Raw genomic sequence first — 22,900 nt, forward strand, 5'->3', positions numbered from 1 at the left:
GAACACAACCCTGGGGGTGTGTTCACTCCTAGTCCTACCTGACAGATACTGAACACTGAGCTGCAGCCTTTCAGGCCATTGTTTACAGTAAGGGCTTTATTCAACTTGGATCGCTGAAGTGTCAACAATATAAATGGTCATTTCCGATTGAGACGATATATGCAATCTCAGGAAGATTGCCTTTAAAATGTCATAATCACACTAACAGATTTAATAGAGCCCTAACTCACCCGGTTCTGAATCTATTAAACCAAATTGAATCTCAGAATACCCCTTTAGCTACAGAGTTAGAGATTCCATTCCTGGTCTCATTGATGCATCTACTTACATGGTTGTTTAATTGTACAAAAAAATAGATGAATTATTCCTTCTGGGTTCTTTCCTTGCCTGAGTTTTCTGTAAGGTAAGCAACTCAGCAAGCAGATTTAGAGAAAAGCCTCTAATCAAGCCAACTGAACTTTCTCCATGGTCCCCACTTTCTATCTCAGCTTCAAACACAAGTCAACAAAACAAATGGGTCAGTGAAGTCTCTTAAACTAGAGGGAACTACACACTGTGCACTGGATGTAGTAAAAACAACATGGGCTTATTGAATACATTTTATAAACACAGTCATATGTCACCGTAACTCCTGTACAAAAAGTTTGTTCAATGAGCCTGAAATAGCCACACCAAAATAACAAGCATAATCATTGTGAAACTGCCTCGTGATAAAAACATTAGGGATGACACTGGAATAACTAAATCGGGGGTGGCGTTCTATTGAGAGAAATTCAATGAGGAAAATATGACCAACAGAAAACGTATTTAACAAAGTGTTACAAGCAGCCCATGAGTCATTTGATGTGACCACCATCGGTTGGTAAAACAAGCAAAAGAACTAGAAAATCAACAACCTCAAACATGTACTTTAGGGACATATAAAATCATTTTTATTATCCATTTTGCTTACTTTCTACATAGTTGCATTTCTAGACGCCGTCATCATGAAAGAACGCAGCTACAGTTTTTATCCAGACAGACGCAAGTAATGTTTGTTCTCTTCTCTCTCCCCCGGATCTCAATATATAATTATTGTATGAAAAAAAAGGGGGGAACCTAATATCTTTTCCTTCTCTGTTATACTCAACATAAAAATGGTTGTTGGCTGGGTAGGCCAGGCCAGACAGAGGGTCCATCCCAGGCCCCAGGCTGAGGGCACCGTTCAGGGCTGGGCCCCGGCAGCGGCTGGGACCTGAGTGGCCAGTGCACTGGGGGAGGAGATCACAGGAGAGCCCGCCACATTAGCCAGGGGCTGCGACGAGGACATGGAGGTGATGCCTGGAGAAGAGAAATTAAAAGATGAAGAAACCGCATCAGAGGAAGTGGCTGGGGACTTCCTCCATTAGCAAATTATCACACAAGAACTGATTGTTTTTTATCAATAACCAAATAACCATCCTCCTTTGCATACATATCATCAGACCCTGTGTGTGTTACCTGTCATCATACTGGAGGAGCTGACTGGGGTAGAACCAGTCGACAGCCCCGATGTAGAGCCCATCCTCGCCTGGTCTTTCACAATGGGGTCTGACAGAGAGACAAACTCAATGACAATCACACAAGCAAACATAGCACGTCATTGAATACACAAATGGCGTGCAGAGATGCATGACAGTCCAATATATTCCAGTGTAGACTGTTGAAAAACTGACACGGAAACTATGGATAACAGGGAGGTAACGTTAAAGCTCACAGAAGTAGGGCTAGTCCACGGTGAGTGGGTGTGAGAGATGGATAATGAGGTGCAGCTCACAGAAGTAGGGCTGGTCCATGGTGAGTGGGTGTGAGAGATGGATAATGAGGTGCAGCTCACAGAACAGAAGTAGGGCTGGTCCATGGTGAGTGGGTGTGAGAGATGGATAATGAGGTGCAGCTCACAGAACAGAAGTAGGGCTGGTCCATGGTGAGTGGTTGTGAGAGATGGATAATGAGGTGCAGCTCACAGAACAGAAGTAGGGCTGGTTCATGGTGAGTGGGTGTGAGAGAGATGGATAATGAGGTGCAGCTCACAGAAGTAGGGCTGGTCCATGGCCTCCCGGGCTGTGAGGCGGGCGTTGTGGTCGTAGCGCAGCAGCTTGTCCAGGAAGTCCAGAGCCTCGGTGCTCACCAGGTGCTGGTTCTCACTATGCACAAACCTCTCCCACCGTTTACGGGAATGTCTGGGTAACAAAAAGAGACTAAACGATCAGCAACAATACAACATGGACACAGCCTCTCCTCAAACCTCTCCCACCACTTGACAGAGCATAAATGGTCACACGGTAAGTGTTAGTGTGTTGCAGTTGGGTATGTGCTGAATCGCTGATCTACAAATCACCTTGCATCCCACATAACTACTCATGTGATTCTATGCCTCGTCTTGCTCAAACTGACACCTTCAAACACGCTGACAGATAGACGCAACACCGAGATTTGAGATCAACCTACCTGCCCAGAATGTCGTTGAACCGTGGGTCTAGCTCGATGTTGTACTTATCGATGTAGTCATAAAGGTCTTCTGTGCCCAGGACTTTTGCGATTCGTACAAGCTGCAAAACAAACGAGACTGACATGCATTAAACACTGGGGGGCAGCACCTGCTGTCTGAACATCACTAGATGTATAGAGGGGTTAGGATAAAGCAGTACACACATGAACAGGACAGTAATATTCTATCTTCTCTTTGGGGGTTAAGGCCAGGTTACTATTAAAACACTGACATTTTAGTTAAAAGCACTATACAGATACAATGTAATTGATTGATATATAGTTTGGTTGATTTGATACGGTGGCTGAGCTCTCACCTGGTCGTAGTTGTCGTGTCCGTGGAAGAAAGGCTCCTTCCTGAAGATCATACTGGCCAGCATGCAGCCCAAGCTCCACATGTCTAAACTGTAGTCGTACATCTATACAGGGGCACAGTCAACAGGGAACAGCATCAGGGCACAGTCAACGGCACCGGGGCACAGACAACAAATGTTCTAAAAAGCCAGAGAACTGCCTGACCTGGTAGTCAACTAGCAGCTCTGGACCCTTGAAGTATCGGGACGCCACTCGTACGTTGTACTCCTGAGCAGGGTGGTAGAACTCTGCCAAACCCCAGTCTATAAGGCGAAGCTAGAAACAACCAATCAACAGCGACTACAGAACCAAACAGCCAGGACTTTATAGTCAGAGAAAGATCAAACCAACACTCAGGACATTTTGTCTGAAACTTAGCACATATGCATGTGGGTGGAATACATGAATGGTTATTTGTGTATATAGAATCAGATTATCAATTAATTAGAGTTCTACACTTTCAAGTCACAAAAACCTTAAATAAAAATTATATTAGAAAAATAAACCAAAGACTATCTCTGAAATGTGTCTTACCTCAGGAGGCAACATGAAATATCCTACCAACTGAATGAAAAGGTAAAAAAAAAAAAAAATATGTGTATTGTCACACACCAGATAGGTGCAGTGACGGGTTGTTTTACAGGGTCAGGCATAGTAGTACGGCACCTCTGGAGCAAATTAGGGTTAAGTGCCTTGATCAACAATTGGCTAAATGCCTTGTATGTCACAACTGGACCAATCACAGATGAGACCGGGTGCTTCGTGAACCAACTAAACAAGTCGCACACTGTAGGGCAATACTCCACCCATTCGATGGTCTTTGGTGGAGTAAGTTAGCCAATCAGGGAAAGAAGGGAGGGAAAAGGGAGAAATAGGCCAGTACCTTTCTGTGTTCGTGGTCAATCATGACGTTGTGTGGCTTGACGTCTCTGTGCATGATGCCCATACTGTGACAGTAGTCCAGGGCCTGTGGGTGGGAACAGAGAAGAGAGATGAGAGCAGAAACAGCTGGGAACTGGCTCAGGTGAACTAGGACACAGAAAGTTGTGCAACGGAAAACAAAAATGCCACGGTGTTCAGGCGAATAACAGGTCCCGCTCACGTATTCCAGCCAATTAAGCAGGGACAATGGCCCTGTCAGTCATCTTTATGGCTGCATTAAGTACTACTGATGTAAACATAATGGAAAATACTTGGCCAACACCCATTGAGTATCATTGGTGATGATGGTGTAATGATTAATTTGCTTTCCCACTGTCAGCATATAGCCCTAAACAGCACTTAAACTGACTTAATAAGTCCATTTTAAATACAATAATCCTACTGAAAAGCACAGATGACACTATAGGCCACTGATCCTCATCAACCCTTCTCCCGGAGAGCTGAAGGTTTTTGTCCCATGATCTGAGATCACTACTATTCTATAGGCTAACAACCATGGATTGGGATTCATATCCTTAATTCCAGATCTCTGACAGCTACTTTAGCTGATGTTTCACCAGCACCAGTGAGGCCAGGGAGAGAGCATCAGATATGCGAGAAGGCCAAGTCTATGGGATAAGGACCGGAGCAGATGCTTTTCCGTGCTTGTGGGCTGGGGAAAGCTTTCCGTGATCCAGCTTAGCACACCTTAGCTTGGCAGCACGTATCAACAAGGCTGCTACCACTGAGACAGAGCAGCAAACCATGGTGAACCCTGTGACAGACCATAGTACTGTAATCCACCACCAGCCATTTATAGAGAAAAAGATGAAGACAAAAGTACAGTATCTTCCCATTGTCCTCAGTCAAATTTGGTATATGCTTAATTTTTATTAAAATAAATATAAAACCAGCAGGTTTTCATCCATCCATCCATACAGGATACATAATAAACTGATGAAGTCTCAGGCATAGTAGTTTTCCTGTAGCACCAGTGTGAGGAGCAGCTGTGGTATAAATACTCCTAGCTGAGCAGGGGTTGGGCTGGGAGTACAGAGAGACACAATGTGTCAGGCCTGTCCACGCATAAATCCTCATGCTTTTAACACGTCTCCTACATATGGGTTGCCTCTTCCTCGCCTGCCCTGCTCAGAGTTTCTGCTCGCCACAGTGAAGAGAAGCCCTCAGCAGTGGCGGCGGCTCAGTTAATTTCGTCAAGAACCACAACGAAAAACACTTGTCAACTACCTATTTTTCCTGACAAAAACGAATGACTATAACAAGACGCCCTGGGGAAAAAACAATTACTAAATGACTATTTAAAATTACTTTTCATTTTAGTTCACGAAAACGCCACAAATCTCCTTTTCAACTGTTTTGTCCAATCATAAGCATGCATGGCTTCTCAGAATATTTAATGCAATCCTCTCAATGGCTGATAACTTCTTTCAGTTGCGCGGGCTGCTTGAGCAAAGCAGGCTCTTCCACACACAGTTCCAGGGAGGTCATTCAATCACTCGCCTCTTGAACTGCCGCGTAGCCAGGACACTTCAATTGCAACTTCCCTCAACTAGAAACAATGTCTTTGATAATCTTTGCTTTCGTATAGGCAATTTTTGCTCTGATCACATGAGAAGATCTATTTTGCCACATGCGCCTTTATTCATCTGTTTTGCCACTTTCGAGGTCTGCAAATAAGAGTTGTGGTTCCTTTAATCCGATTGGAAAAACAAAATGCTATTTGCTGAATTTTAAGAGTACAGTAATACTTCTAGCATTGTTGGAAAGGTCAGATTCTACACTTTAATGAAATCACTGTTTTTTACCCCCCTCCAACAGTTATGTCAATTGTTTAGGCTGTAGCCAAGGCTTTATAGCCTGTATGGTTATTATGGCTGGCATTGGTTACAATATCAATGTTGCCAGTTAAGGCATAAGAGTGGACAGTAGGCCAAGTTGGACAAGGCTATCTGATTGTGCCAATGATGAACGTTAAGGGCAAATGTTAATTATTTAAAATGGAAAGAAAATGCACTGTGACTAAAACTAGACAAATTGTCCAGCGTTTTAGTCGACTGATAACTGATGAAGGATAAAATTGCTAAAACGTGACCAAGACTAAAACAAACACAGCTGCCAAAATGAACACTGTAGCAGCTAGGCTAAATCCCCTCCCCAGTGGGAGAGAGACTGACTAGATGCTCCCCACCCTAGTCCTCCCTAAAGCTCTATAACATGTCCTAAATACAGTACAGGAACCGTGCATCAGAATGTAGGCTAATCTCAGAGGTGAATGCAAGTTACTGGCCGATACCCTACCGATATCAGGCCATAATGTCATTGATGCAGTCTGACTCCACTCTAACATAACAGTCCAGTACCAGGTGGATAATATGCTTGTGACATTTAATGTAAGTGGCAGGTGTCGTTTACATCCATGTTAGTGAGCATTTCTCCTTTCCCAAGCATTTCTCCTTTCCATAATCCATCCACTTGACAGGAAGCTGATTAAACAGCATGATCATTACACAGGGCCACCTTGTGCTGGGGACAATATAAGGCCACTAAAATGTGCAGTTGTGTAACAACACAGTGCCACAGTTTGCCACGCAAAACACCAGTCTCAACATCAACAGTGAAGAGGCGACTCTGGAATGCTGGCCTTCTAGGCAGAGTTCCTCTGTCCAGTGTGTGTTCTTCTGCCCATCTTAATCTTCTCTTTTTATTGGCCAGTCTGAGATATGGCTTTTTCATTGCAGCTCTGCCTAGAAGGCCAGCATCCCGGGCTCACATGGAATAGCCTTCATTTCTCAGAACAAGAACAGACTGACGAATTTCAGAAGGTCATTTTGAGCCTGTAATCGAACCCACAAATGCTGATGCTCCAGATACTAAACTAGTCTAAAGGCCAGTTTTATTGCTTCTTTAAATCAGTACAACAGTTTTCAGCCATTTCCAGCTGCATTAGTCATTTACAACATTAACAATGTCTACACTGTATTTCTGATCAATTTTGATGTTATTTTAAATGGACAAAAAATGTGCTTCTCTTTCAAAAACAAGGACATTTACATTTAAGTCATTTAGCAGACGCTCTTATCCAGAGCGACTTACAAATTGGAAAGTTCATACATATTCATCCTGGTCCCCCCGTGGGGAATGAACCCACAACCCTGGCGTTGCAAGCGCCATGCTCTACCAACTGAGCCACACGGGACCACATTTCTAAGTGACCAAACTTTTAAACGGTAGTGTATATATAGACACTTTTAAAATGGACAGCCATTTGCTGTCTACCCCCCCATAATTAGGTCTTACCTTTAAGATCTCGTACATGTAGAACCGTATGTCGTAGTCTGATAGCGTTTGATATAATTGCTACAAGAAAAGAAAAAGAAAAACAGTTCACTAGAATGACATGTTCAGTTAAAGCGAAGGCTTCCATTCTGAATGGAAACAAATGAGTGATGCTACTTACCTTGAAGTCTGTGTTGTTAACGTGTTCAAAAACCAGGGCTGGAGTCCGGGACTGCAATCATAAGACAAAATGCATTTTTTTTTTTTTTAAATGGTGCCCAAAATGTCATAAGTGGTGCCCAAAATGTCATATGATATGTACCGAGCAGCATGACGGCATGTATTATTAGTAGTTGGAGAAACTGACCACTGGATCCTTGACGATGTCTAGAAGTGTGATGATGTTGGGGCCGCCTCGCAGGTTTTCTAGAATCTTGATTTCTCGCTTGATTTTCTTCTTCTTTACTGGCTGTTAGGCACAAGAGAAGAACATGCAGGGGATTGGAAGGAAAATAAAGTTTGACAGTGCTTCTGTGAAATACCATGCTGTGAGCAGTATCTAGAAAGCCTATCTAGAAAGCCTTACCCAGAATATGTACTTAATTTTTTATTTAATTGGGTAAGTCAGTTAAGAACAAATTCTTATTTACAACGACGGCCTACCCCGGCCAAAACCTAACGATGCTGGGCCAATTATGTGCCGCTCTATGGGACTCCCAATCACGGCCGGCTGTGATACAGCCTGGAATCGAACCAGGGTCTGTAGTGACACCTCTAGCACTGAGATGCAGTGCAATAGGCCGCTGCGCCACTCGGGAGCCCATTGTACAGTCTATAGTCCAAATTATAAACAAAAGGCTAGCTGCCAGGCCCTTACTGAAGCCCATCCACAGCGTGAGAAACTTTGGGATTGAGGTGCAGAGTCCGTAGTCTAGTGGTATCATGTCTCGCTCGTTCAATCCCAGTCTCCACCGTTCCTACTGTTATTCCCGCTTGCCTGTCTCCTACTGTTTCCAACTGTCTAAATAACATGAAAATAAACTCAGCAAAAAAAGACACATCCTGTCACTGTCAACTGCGTTTATTTTCAGCAAATTTAACATGCATAAATATTTGTATGAACATAAGATTCAACAACTGAGACAAACTGAACAAGTTCCACAGACATGTGACTAACAGAAATGGAATAATGTGTCCCTGAACAAAAGGGGGGGATCAAAATCAAAAGTAACAGTCAGTATCTGATGTGGCCACCAGTTGCATTAAGTACTGCAGTGCATCTCCTCCTCATGGACTGCATCAGATTTGACAGTTCTTGCTGTTAGATGTTGCCCCCTCTTCCACCAAGGCACCTGCAAGTTCCCAGACATTTCTGTGGGGGGGGTGGGGGGGGGTGGCCCTAGCCCTAGCCCTAGCCCTCACCTTGAGATCCAGGCTCTTCGCTGGCCATGGCAGAACACTGACATTCCTGTCTTGCAGGAAATCACGCACAGAACGAGCAGTATGGCTGGTGGCATTGTCATGCTGGAGGGTCATGTCAGGATGAGCCTGCAGGAAGGGTACCACATGAGGGAGCAGGATGTCTCCCCTTTAACGCACAGCTTTGAGATTGCCTGCAATGATAACAAGCTCAGTGCGATGGTGCTGTGACACACCACCCCAGACCATGACAGACCCTCCACCTCCAAATTGAACCCGCTCCAGAGTACAGGCCTCGGTGTAACGCTCATTCCTTCAACGATAAATGCTAATCCAACCATCACCCCTGGTGAGACAAAAGCGCGACTCGTTAGTGAAAAGCACTTTTTGCCAGTCCTGTCTGGTCCAGCGACGGTGGGTTTGTGCCCATAGGTGACGTTGTTGAGGCCTATAGGACTACAAGCCCTCAGTCCAGCCTTTCTCAGCCTATTGCAGACAGTCTGAGCACTGATGGACAGATTGTGCGTTCCTGGTGTAACTCGGGCAGTTGTTGTTGCCATCCTGTACCTGTCCCACAGGTGTGATGTTCGGATGTTCCGGTGCAGGTGTTGTTACACGTGGTCTGGCACTGCGAGGACGATCAGCTGTCCATCCTGTCTCCCTGTACCGCCGTCTTAGGCGTCTCACAGTACAGACATTAAAGTTTATTGCACTGGCCACATCTGCAGTCCTCATGCCTCCTTGCAGCATGCCTAAGGCACGTTCACGCAGATGAGCAGGGACCCTGGGCAGTAGAAAGGCCTTTCCAGTGTCCTAAGTTTTCAGAACTGTGACCTTAATTGCCTACCGTCTGTAAGCTGTTAGTGTCTTAACGGCCGTTCCACAGGTGCATGTTCAATAATTGTTTATGGTTCATTGAACAAGCATGGGAAACGGTGTTTAAACCCTTTACAATGACGATCTGTGAAATTATTTGGATTTTTACAAATTATCTTTGAAAGACAGGGTCCTGAAAAAGGGACGTTTCTTTTTTTTGCTGAGCTTATATATTTGGAAAAAACACTGGTCTCTAACTGTTCAATGGAGTGAAATAGAAGTCCAGAGCCAGTACCTTGAGTATTTTGACTACTACTTTTTCGTTGTTTGTGATGTTGATGGCTTCAAACACTTCGCTGTATTTGCCCCGGCCGAGCTTTCGCACCAGCTGGTAATCATCTTGATTCCTGAGGGTCAGACAGAGAATAAAACAATGAGTAATATTCACAACAATGTTAAGACGGATAAGCCCACGATTCCACCAACAGAGTTAACACTGATACGGGATGATAAAGCTGGCACATTCCAAGTTCTCAATATGAACTGCAACGCACCAGGGCCATGTTGTAGGTGGAATGTGATGAATAGAGCTGATGCGAGTCCTTACTCTAAATAAGGCATGTTTGTTCTACTTCATATATTTCTATGTGAACACTCCATTTCCACACTGTTGTGCCGTGCTCTGCTGAACATGGCCCAGATAGGGGAGCATGCCATAGCTAAATCCCATAGGGAGAATCTAAATTGCATACTCCTCACGTCCTTTCTCCTATCTTCTTTCTCAAAACCCATTGGATGAGAAAGCCAGAGGCCCCTTCACTCTGACCTCCTCCAATAGGTTTTGAGAAGGAAGAGAGGATGCGAGTACGTCAGTATGTCTGACACTAAATTGGGTAAGGGTGCCGTGGACAATCACATGGCTTGATGGCTAGCTCAGCTCACCCCCACTCCACAACGTGTGACTCGTAGTCCCAGTACTCCCGGGGTCTCTGTGTGTTCACGTCGGGGTAAACCCGGGATCGACTGGTGACCGGGCCAGACATGTTCAGGTGGACGCAAAGACTGTCTCCTCAGGACCTGCGGGTCAGGGCAGAGAAGACCATAGAAATGCATTAAACAGAGAGAAACACACACACGGATGGACCAGAGCTGTGAAGCCGCTGCGCTCCCATGATGCATTTCACTAGCTGCATCGACATGGCTAAAGTCATTTTTTATTTTACCTTTATTTAACTTGGCAAGTCAGTTAAGAACAAATTCTTGTTTTCAATGACGACCTCGTAGAAGTTGTAGAATCTTAGCCTATCCATTCCAAATGGTCATCATGTGGTCGCTGATTTTTGTTAAATTTAGCAGGATAACTTCATTAATATTTGTGCAAATTGGATTTCTGCTACTGAATCAATGAACAGGGAAAAACATGGCCTCTAGCTACATGTAAATAGGCAAAATAAAGACCACAATACAAGTTTGGTTAATTCAAGACGTTTTTCCGCCAACTTTAGCATTTCACCAACGTTTCTTTATATATGAAAGGTATTGCCAGCGACAAAGCCTCTACTTTAATTTCCGGCTACCAACCTATGCTGTAATGTTCGCGTGGTGGTATTGGCAGCACTACTTTCTTAAGCCCTTGATGGTTGCTAAGCAGCACCCGTTACTACTATCCTCCTGGAAGTTCTAAACTTTGCGAGCCATGTCACTTCACCCATCTCTTCGCATAGCCAACCACATGCACAATTTTCTTAACCACAACTGGACAAATGCATAACGAATTACTGTGGGAATAAATAATAACCAAATTACTAAAATATTGGAATAAAGTAGACCAATGCAATGAAGGCATCAACTTGTTGCTTACTGAAACTCCCAGTCATCCAATTGTTATAGAACATTTAAAAACACTAGCCTACCCACGTGTGGTCAACTATTTCAGCACCGTTTCGCGCTGCTTTGAGAGAAGTGTGGGGTCTTGATAAAATCAATTAATGTCCGATTTTTCTCACTGAATCGACATATTGGTTAGTTTACAACTAGGCTCTGGAAATGTTAGTTAAATTGACCTGAGTGGGGTCACCAGAGTGGCGCAGTGGTCTAAGTAGCTGTGCCACTGGAGAACATAGTTCGAGTCCAGGCTCTGTCGCAGCCGGCCGCGACCGGGAGACCCATGGGGCGGCGCACAATTGGCCCAGTGTCGTCCAGGTTACGCGAGGGTTTGGCCGGCAGGGATGTTCCTGTACCATCGTGCACTAGCAACTCCTGTGGCGGGCCGAGCATAACGCACGCTGACTCAGTCGCCAGTTGTACAGTGTTTCCTCTGACACATCGGTGTGGCTGGCTTCCGGGTTAAGCGGGCGTTGTGTCAAGAAGCAGTGCGGCTTGGCTGGGTTGTGTTTCGGGGGACGCACAGCTCTCGACCTTCGCCTCTCCAGAGTACGTACGGGAGTTGCAGTGATAGGACAGGTCTGTAACTACCAATTGGATTCCATGAAATTGGGGAGAAAAAGGGGGGTTAAAAAAATCGAATAAAAAAATATTTTTAATTTGACGTGAGTGCTGCTCATGATGATCTTGTCTAGTTGGCTCATTTATTAGGACTGACATTTTGTCAGCATGTTATGTAGTTTAACAAGTGGATTATTTTACTCTTCACTCGCAGTCGCTCAGTAGCCTAGGCCTATTCACAACCAAAAAGCCTGTGACTCGTCTTAATGTGATAGCCATTTGCGTTGCACAACCCCATCCCGCAGAGGCTATAGCCATGTAAATAAATGAGACAAAACAGTTCTATTCTCTTTGATTTAGTTCCTATTGCAACTCAGACAAATGACAATGAATGACATAATGACTGAACTGAATGAAGGATTAATTAAAATGTTCAAATATGTTGCACGCATCATGCATGCCCTCCACTTAATTTGGCTAGTAGGCAAATAGACCTACAGTCGGGTATAATGACTATGGTTTCATTCCTCCAGAAGGGCATCTTCTGAGGCCGAGGTGTGCTTTTCCCAAGGCGCTGCATGGAGATCACAAGCTCTTCAATTAGGCAGCAGTGTCGCGATGGAGAGAATAGCCTATACGGAGACTACCTAAGACCACTGCAACAGAGATATTGTAAAGTGTGGGAATAAGCTTATAACAGATTTAACCTACATTTAACCTCTACATTGTTCATTTCACAGTACATATGTTCATGACCCAATTCATATAAATCATGTCAAATTATTTCAAATTCATATTAACCCTTCCTACAGAATATGCTTTGGCAAGAATGAGAGATTAAATAATCAAAATATTGAGTGGTCATACATATTTCATAGATTCACCAAACATCTATTATTCTGTTTAATTATTCCTGGTAGATACGGCTGGTTGTGATTGCAGACAGAGCCCAGAGAATGGGATGGTGCAATATTGAATTAGTCATATTTTGATAAGGTGCATGAATGGCGATGTCCACGTCACCCAGAGATATGCCCATGCTGTAGAGGTACACCTAGTGGACTGAAACTTCACTGTTGTAGGCATAACACAGCTAATGCTGTCTAGACTTGGGCTGGCAAACAAATCCATGACATTAGCCACCTAAATGTGAGGTCAACTCAACTGAGTAATTGAGACTTAACTTGAAAACATGCAGAATAACTCATTCCAGTTTCCATATATATACAGTGGGGAGAACAAGTATTTGATACACTGCCGATTTTGCAGGTTTTCCTACTTACAAAGCATGTAGAGGTCTGTAATTTATCATAGGTACACTTCAACTGTGAGACGGAATCTAAAACAAAAATCCAGGAAATCACATGATTTTTAAGTAATTAATTTGCATTTTATTGCATGACATAAGTATTTGATACATCAGAAAAGCAGAACTTAATATTTGGTACAGAAACCTTTGTTTGCAATTAGAGATCATACGTTTCCTGTAGTTCTTGACCAGGTTTGCAAACACTGCAGCAGGGATTTTGGCCCACTCCTCCATACAGACCTTCTCCAGATCCTTCAGGTTTCGGGGCTGTCGCTGGGCAATACGGACTTTCAGCTCCCTCCAAAGATTTTCTATTGGGTTCAGGTCTGGAGACTGGCTAGGCCACTCCAGGACCTTGAGATGCTTCTTACGGAGCCACTCCTTAGTTGCCATGGCTGTGTGTTTTTGTGTCGTTGTCATGCTGGAAGACCCAGCCACGACCCATCTTCAATGCTCTTACTGAGGGAAGGAGGTTGTTGGCCAAGATCTCGCGATACATGGCCCCATCCATCCTCCCCTCAATACGGTGCAGTCGTCCTGTCCCCTTTGCAGAAAAGCATCCCCAAAGAATGATGTTTCCACCTCCATGCTTCACGGTTGGGATGGTGTTCTTGGGGTTGTACTCATCCTTCTTCTTCCTCCAAACACGGCGAGTGGAGTTTAGACCAAAAAGCTATATTTTTGTCTCATCAGACCACATGACCTTCTCCCATTCCTCCTCTGGATCATCCAGATGGTCATTGGCAAACTTCTAACGGGCCTGGACATGCGCTGGCTTGAGCAGGGGGACCTTGCGTGCGCTGCAGGATTTTAATCCATGACGGCGTAGTGTGTTACTAATGGTTTTCTTTGAGACTGTGGTCCCAGCTCTCTTCACGTCATTGACCAGGTCCTGCCGTGTAGTTCTGGGCTGATCCCTCACCTTCCTCATGATCATTGATGCCCCACGAGGTGAGATCTTGCATGGAGCCCCAGACCGAGGGTGATTGACCGTCATCTTGAACTTCTTCCATTTTCTTATAATTGCGCCAACAGTTGTTGCCTTCTCACGAAGCTGCTTGCCTATTGTCCTGTAGCCCATCCCAGCCTTGTGCAGGTCTACAATTTTATCCCTGATGTCCTTACACAGCTCTCTGGTCTTGGCCATTGTGGAGAGGTTAGAGTCTGTTTGATTGAGTGTGTGGACAGGTGTCTTTTATACAGGTAACGAGTGGAGAACAGGAGGGCTTCTTAAAGAAAAATGAACAGGTCTGTGAGAGCCGGAATTCTTACTGGTTGGTAGGTGATCAAATACTTATGTCATGCAATAAAATGCAAATGAATTACTTAAAAATCATACAATGTGATTTTCTGGATTTTTGTTTTAGATTCCGTCTCTCACAGTTGAAGTGTACCTATGATGAAAATGACAGACCTCTACATGCTTTGTAAGTAAGAAAACCTGCAAAGTCGGCAGTGTGTCAAATACTTGTTCTCCCCACTGTATATATATAAATTAAATAACTCAGCAAAAAAAGAAACGTCCCTTTTTCAGGACGCTATCTTTAAAAGATAATTCGTAAAAATCCAAATAACTACACAGATCGTCATTGTAAAGGGTTTAAACACTGTTTCCCATGCTTGTTCAATGAACCATAAACAATTAATGAACATGCTCCTGTGGAACGGTCGTTAACCTTTCTAGGACACACGTTCCGCCAGCGGAACCCCCCCCCACAACATTCCGCTGAAAAGGCACCACGGGAAATTCAAAAATATATTTTTTAAATATGTAACTTTCACACATTAACAAGTCCAATACAGCAAATGAAAGATAAACATCTTGTTAATCTACCCATCGTGTCCGATTTAAAAAATGTTTTACAGTGAAAACACAACATATATTTATGTTAGATCACCACCAAGTCCAGAAAACACACAGACATTTTTCCCAGCCAAAGATAGGAGTCACAAAAAGCAGAAAGAGATAAAATGAATCACTAACCTTTGATGATCTTCATCAGATGACACTCAAAGGACATCATGTTACACAATACATGCATGTTTTGTTGATAATGTGCATATTTATATCCAAAAATCTCAGTTTACATTGGCGCCATGTTCAGAAATGCCTCCAAAATATCCAGAGAAATTGCAGAGAGCCACATCAAATAACGGGAAATACTCATCATAAACTTTGATGAAAGATACATGTTTCACTTAGAATTAAAGATACACTTGTTCACAATGCAACCGCTGTGTTAGATTTCAAAAAAACTTTACGGGAAAAGCACACCATGCAATAATCTGAGACGGCGCTCAGATATACACAACATTTCTCCGCCATGTTGGAGTCAACAGAAATACGAAATTACATGATAAATATGCCCTTACCTTTGATGATCATCAGAATGCACTCCCAGGAATCCTAGTTCCACAATAAATTGTTGTTTTGTTCGATAATGTCAAATATTTATGCCCAAGTAGCTACTTTTGATAGCACGTTTAGTTCACATGTCCAAACGCTGGCGCCGGTCCAGGCGAACTCGGACGAAAAAACTTAAAAAAGTTATATTACAGGTCGAATAAACTGGTCAAACTAAGTAGAGAATCAATCTTCAGGATGTTGTTATCATATATATCCAATAACGTTCCAACCGGAGCATTCCTTTGTGTCTACAGAAGTAATGGAACGCAAGGCGATATCATGAGGAATGCGCGTGACCAGGAACTGGCATTCTGCCAGACCACTGACTCAAATAGCTGCCATCCGGCCCCACATCACACTAGAGGCTTCATTCAACATTCTACAGACTGTTGACATCTAGTGGAAGGCGTAGGGAGTGCGAACAGATCCATTTCTTACTGGGATGTGAATAGGCGATGAGTTGAAAATCAACCAGCCTCAGAATTTCCACTTCCTTTTTGGAACTTTGCCTGCCATATGAGTTCTGTTATACTCACAGACATAATTCAAACAGTTTTAGAAACTTCAGAGTGTTTTCTATCCAATAGTAATAATAATATGCATATATTAGCATCTGGGACAGAGTAGGAGGCAGTTCACTATGGGCACGCTATTCATCCAAAGTGAAAATGCTGCCCCCTATCCCTAATTAAGAGACTAACAGCTTACAGACGGTAGGCAATTAAGGTCACAGTTCTGAAAATTTAGGACACTGAAGAGGCCTTTCTACTGACTCTGAAAAACACCAAAAGAAAGATGCCAAGGGTCCCTGCCCATCTGCGTGAATGTGCCTTAGGCATGCAGCAAGGAGGCATGAGGACTGCAGATGTGGCCAGGGCAATAAATTGCAATGTCCGTACTGTGAGGAAGACATCACTACAGGGAGACAGGACAGACAGCTGATCGTCCTCGCAGTGGCAGACCAGGTGTAACAACACGTGCACAGGATCAGTACATTCGAACATCACACTTGCGGGACAGGTACAGGATGGCAACAACAACTGCCGAGTTACACCAGGAACACACAATCCCTCCATCAGTGCTCAGACTGTCCGCAACAGGCTGGACTGAGGGCTTGTAGGCCTGTTGTAAGGCAGATCCTCACCAGACATCACCAGCAACAACGTCGCCTATGGGCACAAACCCACCATCGCTGGACCAGACAGGACTGGCAAAAAGTGCTCTTCACTAACGAGTCGCAGTCGCAGCGGGATCGATTTGGAGGTGGAGGGTCATGTTCTGGGGCGGTGTGTCACAGCATCATCAGACTGAGCTTGTTATCATTGCAGGCAATCTCAAAGCTGTGCGTTACAGGGGAGACATCCTCCTCCCTCATGTAGTACCCTTCCTGCAGGCTCATCCTGACATGACCTTCCAGCATGACAATGCCACCAGCCATACTGCTCGTTCTGTGCGTGATTTCCTGCAAGACAGGAATGTCAGTGTTCTGCCATGGCCAGCAAAGAGCCCGGATCTCAATCCCATTGAGTACGTCTGGGACCTGTTGGATCGGAGGGTGAGGGCTAGGGCCATTCCCCCCAGAAATGTCTGGAAACTTGCAGGTGCCTTAGTGGAAGAGTGGGGTAACATCTCACAGCAAGATCTGGTGCAGTCCATGAGAAGGAGATGCACTGCAGTACTTAATGCAGCTGGTGGCCACACCAGATAGTGACTGTTACTATATATTTTGTCTGTAATCGTAACATGGTGTTTTTATGTTGACAGATAAAATTTCACAGTCATGTTTCACGCAAGGATTTTCTTACGATCCTAACGATACGTACGTTTAACATTTTGGCAGGTATCTGGCTCCATCCAAAAGCATGCATAGGTTGTGAAATATGAACACATGCTTTAGAAAATAATATCAATCTATATTTTCAATGTATCATGAAGAAGTTACTCAACGTAAGACCCTACGCCTGCTCCCTAACAAACCAGAGTGCGGGTAAGAAAAATATGAAACCTGGATCAATAAAGTATGGGCATGCCTTTTTTTTTTTTACGACAATGGCTCCACACGTTGCCATGACGCAAGTTGTGTGGGAAAAATGTCCTTTATATTTGATTCTGTTATATTTCATATTATTCTTAGCCTACTATAAAATATGTATTGACTATGATCAGGGTAGCCTAAGTGTGTCTCAAAATAACTACCGAGTTCCTGTGCATGGCACAGCCACGTAGCATATAGACTGCACAGACCAGTAACATAATTAAACTCAAAATATGCCTTTCTATTATTTTGAAAATACATTATTAGTTTTATATTTCTTAGGACCTGCCCATAACCATTTAATAATTATTTATTTATGATGATATATACAGTGGGGAGAACAAGTATTTGATACACTGCCGATTTTGCAGGTTTTCCTACTTACAAAGCATGTAGAGGTCTGTAATTTTTATCACAGGTACACTTCAACTGTGAGAGACGGAATCTAAAACAAAAATCCAGAAAATCACATTGTATGATTTTTAAGTAATTAATTTGCATTTTATTGCATGACATAAGTATTTGATACATCAGAAAAGCAGAACTTAATATTTGGTACAGAAACCTTTGTTTGCAATTACAGAGATCATACGTTTCCTGTAGTTCTTGACCAGGTTTGCACACACTGCAGCAGGGATTTTGGCCCACTCCTCCATACAGACCTTCTCCAGATCCTTCAGGTTTCGGGGCTGTCGCTGGGCAATACGGACTTTCAGCTCCCTCCAAAGATTTTCTATTGGGTTCAGGTCTGGAGACTGGCTAGGCCACTCCAGGACCTTGAGATGCTTCTTACGGAGCCACTCCTTAGTTGCCCTGGCTGTGTGTTTTGGGTCGTTGTCATGCTGGAAGACCCAGCCACGACCTATCTTCAATGCTCTTACTGAGGGAAGGAGGTTGTTGGCCAAGATCTCACGATGCATGGCCCCATCCATCCTCCCCTCAATACGGTGCAGTCGTCCTGTCCCCTTTGCAGAAAAGCATCCCCAAAGAATGATGTTTCCACCTCCAAGCTTCACGGTTAGGATGGTGTTCTTGGGGTTGTACTAATCCTTCTTCTTCCTCCAAACACGGCGAGTGGAGTTTAGACCAAAAAGCTATATTTTTGTCTCATCAGACCACATGACCTTCTCCAATTCCTCCTCTGGATCATCCAGATGGTCATTGGCAAACTTCAGACGGGCCTGGACATGCGCTGGCTTGAGCAGGGGGACCTTGCGTGCGCTGCAGGATTTTAATCCATGACGGCGTAGTGTGTTACTAATGGTTTTCTTTGAGACTGTGGTCCCAGCTCTCTATATATATACACACATACAATGGACTTATTAAAATAAACATCCACCCACATCTACTCTCACTCCTAAAGTTGCCAGCATGTGCACAGAAGATAAAAGGCTTATCTAAGCAATAATGTGGTACAAACGGGACAGTATGAATTGTGCGCAATTTTTTATTTTATTCAGGCAACATACGGTAAAGTCTGTCTGTAAAAGGTATATGGTAACTGTGTGCCACTGCCATTTTAAAAACAGCAACAGCACGGGAGGGGAGTATCACTGCCTAACTTCACAAAAACACGAGACACCCCTCCTGTCCTGTGTGAAGAATGAATTCTGTGCAGCAGACCTAACGGTATAATATCTGCAGCACACTATAAGAACTGTAGGATTGGGAATTGTCAGGGACCTCACAATACAATATTATCAGGACACTTAGGTGCCGTTACGATATGCAGTGTGATTCGGTGTCGCGATTCGATTTTCCAAAGCATTCTGCTCACTATAGGCCTATGTCAGTGTAACAGTATAACTTTAGTACGTCCCCTCGCCCCGACCTCGGGCGCGAACCAGGGACCCTCTGCACACATCAACAACTGACACCCACGAAGCGTCGTTACCCATCGCTCCACAAAAGCCGCGGCCCTTGCAGAGCAAGGGGCAACCCTACTTCAAGTCTCAGAGCAAGTGACGTAACCGATTGAAACGCTATTAGCGCGTACCCGCTAACTAGCTAGCCATTTCACATCCGTTACATCAGCTGCAGAGAAACAAAATTTGTTTTGATCAGTCATATAAATAAAAGTTATGAAAACAAGTTAGTTCACTATTTACAGAGGAGTTGACGTAGGTACAGAAGACAAGTGCAACCCAGAAATAAATATATTTATAATCTCTTCAAATAATATTGCAATATTCAACTTCACAGATTCCCCCACCACTAAAGAACAGACCCTTCTGTCCTTTCCTTCAGTGAATGTTGCTGACCCTTATTTCACCCTGTAGGCCTATACAAGCTAAAGATGAAGCATCACAAACATAATTGATTAACACGACGATAACAAAAGTGAGTAGTAGTATGCTACAGAAATAATTTAAGGAAACGTAGGTTAGGCTAGATCTTTATAATAACAATATATTATTCAGAACTGTTCCATTGTCATTTAACCTGTCGTTACTGCAACAAAGCGAAACACTCAAAAATCACACAAACCCATATTGCCTCACAACATGACAATGACACATAGTATCACAATGGCTTCACATACCAAAACTTGAAACTAGACACATTCCAGTCAAACCAAAACACCAAAGCCACCGCGCATAATAAAAATGTAACAGACACTTGTGCATTGTATGAGGTGAACCAGAAACAACAGCTATTGTGTTTTGCAGCATAACTTTTTGGTTAAAATACCGTTCCAGAGACTCCAAGGCCCCCCTTTCCAACACACTACCTTAAAGTGAGCTGTTTTGTTAAACAGTACCATAGCTAAACTAACTTCAGATCACATGCTCCTCTCAAAGTTAGAGCCAGTCACAAGGCCTGTGCCAGCACTTAAGGCAGATCTTTGTTCCCCTCATAGATAAAAAAGGGGAAAATATAAAGATAGGGAGTCGAATCTACAATACCAGAGACATTCTACGTAAAAAAACAACCACGCAAAGGGATCTTGATCGCAGTATTTGGGACTGCACCATATGAGACCTAGACTTGATCAAGCATAGGCTACATTAGACTTTCATTGAAAGACTGTCTCAATTAATATCAAATTCTTGCATAGGCCTAGATAAGATAGCAGCTGGCTTTCAACAATAACAAGGGCAGAGGGGCATTAGCAGAATGATCATGGGAGACATGATCCCTGAGAGTACACCTAGCCTATATTGCACCTGATAAATATAGATGCCCAGGTAACATGGTTTCACCTTGAATGGTAGGTAGAGGAGCTACCATTGCAAACCAAGATGTGATACATGGCCCAAAAATGTGATGGGGTCTGGGACACAGACATTTTTAAAATGTGGCTACATGAGTCATACCAACATATTAGCTACTATTTTTGTGAACTCTGGTTCCACTTCCTTAATTTCCCTATCAGAAGTTACTGTCTGTATAGTGCTGGACCTAATTGAACACAGGAAGGAAACAACGGCAAAAGATAGCTAGCTACCTTGCTAGAATTCCCCTGTAATTAGCTGACTAAACTCAACTCCATTAGAAACTTCTTTCACCATGGATTTGAGTTTAGTCAGCTACCCTGTAATAGGCTACACATAGCCAGAGCTTGAGTCAGGCTTGTGATCATTCAAGGAATTGATGAGCTGTTAATCATATTAATTAATTTTTCTCGATAGAAACAAGTTGTATTATTTTAATTGAATATTAGTCAGACGAGAGACATTGCACAAATTAGCTAGGTAGCTGGCTAGCTAGATAACTTGTCTTCCAACAAAATGTCCTCTTTAACTTCACACTCAACATCAGAATGTCAGCTGTCAAAATGTAAACCCAACTATCTAGACGAGTTGGACAAACACCTCTACAAGATATAACACACAATAAAAAAGGTAATTCAATAGACCCCTAAAGATAGCTTTCCAACTAATATTGGCTAGAATTATAGCTAACGTTAGCTAGCTAGCTATTGATATATTCATCATCTAACCGGCTAGCTAACGTTAAATATCTAGCTAACTAACAGTTAGCTGGATATTCACTAACGCTTTGCTAGTTCCAGTAGTATCTATAGTTCAAACCCATTTAGAACTATCACTATCACTATAGGTTCAAACCCATTTAGAGCTATCACTAGCCCCATCAACATTGGTAGTTATGCTTGTTACGAAAAAGCAAATTTCATTGATTATCACACGGCCATCAGGCCGCAAGCATGGTGTTTTCCTAGCTAAATAAAGTCTGGGTCTGGGACTAATCGACGAGGCTAGCTAAAACCGGTGGTTCAGAATAGTAAAAAAATGTCCACATTTTGAGATTTTATTCATGTTAAAACTAGTGTGTGTATTAGCTACTTCAATATTTTTACCTGAGTACAATGTCATATTTCTATCCCGGTGCCTTGGTTTACGCCTTGCCACACAACCATAAGAGATAGTTAGCTATATTAGCTTGCTAACATTAGCCGCTCACCAGCAAGCCGTGGCCGGGGGAAAAACTCCCAGTAGTTAGCAAGCTATAGTACCGCATTTATTCCACGAAATGATAACATGCGCGCGACAGAACAACTGTTGAAAGCTACACTACAATCTAAACATTCATATTTTTTCTACGCAAAACGGGGCAATTAAACGTGGGTAAACTAGATTCAAATATACAGTATATTACCTCTCAGAGCTTCGGATTGAAAATATGGCGACACCGAACTCCGGCAACCAGTTTGCGATAAAGGAAGGCAGTTCCTCAAGACTTCCACTCCTCGGGGTGGCGCTTGTCTGCATTTCATTTGATGGGCACTATTCGGGGTTTCCCAAACACGATCCTGGGGCCCCCCATGGGTGAACGTTTTTGGCCCTAGCACTGCACAGCTGATTCAAATAATTAAAAGCTTGATAATGAGTTACTTGAATCAGCTGTGTAGTGCTAGGGCAAAAAACTAAACGTGCACCCAGGGAGTGCCCCAGAACCGAGTTTGGGAAGCCCTGATAGACAAGTGGGCTAGAAGTATCCAAGCAGGTCAGAATAGAGCTAGGGACAAAGCAACATCACAACAAGCCCCACACTGTAATTGTTGCTGGTTAAATGTGCCTTGAATTCTAAATAAATCACAGACAGTGTCACCAGCAAAGCACCCCCACACCATCACACCTCCTCCTCCATGCTTCACGGTGGTAACCACACATGTGGAGATCATCCATTCGCATACTCTGCATCTCAAAAAGACACAACGGTTGTAACCAAAAATGTACAATTTGGACCATCAAGACCGAAAGACACATTTCCAAGGGTCTAATGTCCATTGCTCGTGTTTCTTGACCCAAGCGAGTCTCTTCATCTTATTGGTGTCCTTTAGTAGTGGCTTCTTTGCAGCAATTCACACAGTCTCCTCTGAACAGTTGATGTTGAGATGAGTCTATTACTTGAACTCTGTATTTAT

General features: G+C 43.4%; 1 protein-coding gene across 2 annotated transcripts; it reads right to left on the reverse strand.

Annotated features, from left to right (window-relative positions):
• Positions 1-586: 586 nt before the first annotated feature.
• On the reverse strand, positions 587-22,319 carry LOC139559326 (casein kinase II subunit alpha). Of its 2 annotated transcripts, none has more exons than XM_071375226.1 (13): positions 22,132-22,319; positions 10,258-10,392; positions 9,611-9,722; positions 7,448-7,549; positions 7,262-7,312; positions 7,102-7,161; positions 3,746-3,829; positions 3,028-3,138; positions 2,826-2,927; positions 2,470-2,570; positions 2,053-2,201; positions 1,480-1,569; positions 587-1,320 (listed from the first exon to the last, which is right to left on the reverse strand). In XM_071375226.1, the coding sequence occupies exons 2-13, from the start codon at positions 10,356-10,358 to the stop codon at positions 1,205-1,207; spliced, it is 1,179 nt and encodes a 392-aa protein (XP_071231327.1). In that variant the 5' UTR covers positions 10,359-10,392; positions 22,132-22,319; the 3' UTR covers positions 587-1,204. The 2 variants fall into 2 exon arrangements, with proteins under 2 accessions (XP_071231327.1, XP_071231328.1); XM_071375227.1 differs by lacking the exon at positions 22,132-22,319 and adding an exon at positions 21,833-21,969.
• Positions 22,320-22,900: the final 581 nt, after the last annotated feature.

The sequence above is a fragment of the Salvelinus alpinus genome, chromosome 29 (assembly GCF_045679555.1).
Source record: "Salvelinus alpinus chromosome 29, SLU_Salpinus.1, whole genome shotgun sequence".
NCBI lineage: Eukaryota > Metazoa > Chordata > Actinopteri > Salmoniformes > Salmonidae > Salvelinus > Salvelinus alpinus.

Excerpts from the sequence above, each read along its gene's own strand:
- LOC139559326 (XM_071375226.1), bottom strand. The coding sequence starts at position 10,358 with ATGTCTGGCCCGGTCACCAGTCGATCCCGGGTTTACCCCGACGTGAAC. Across the intron at positions 7,313-7,447 it reads ACATCGTCAAGGATCCAGTG|TCCCGGACTCCAGCCCTGGT; the intron begins GTCAGTTTCTCC and ends TTATGATTGCAG. Across the intron at positions 7,162-7,261 it reads TTAACAACACAGACTTCAAG|CAATTATATCAAACGCTATC; the intron begins GTAAGTAGCATC and ends CTTTTCTTGTAG.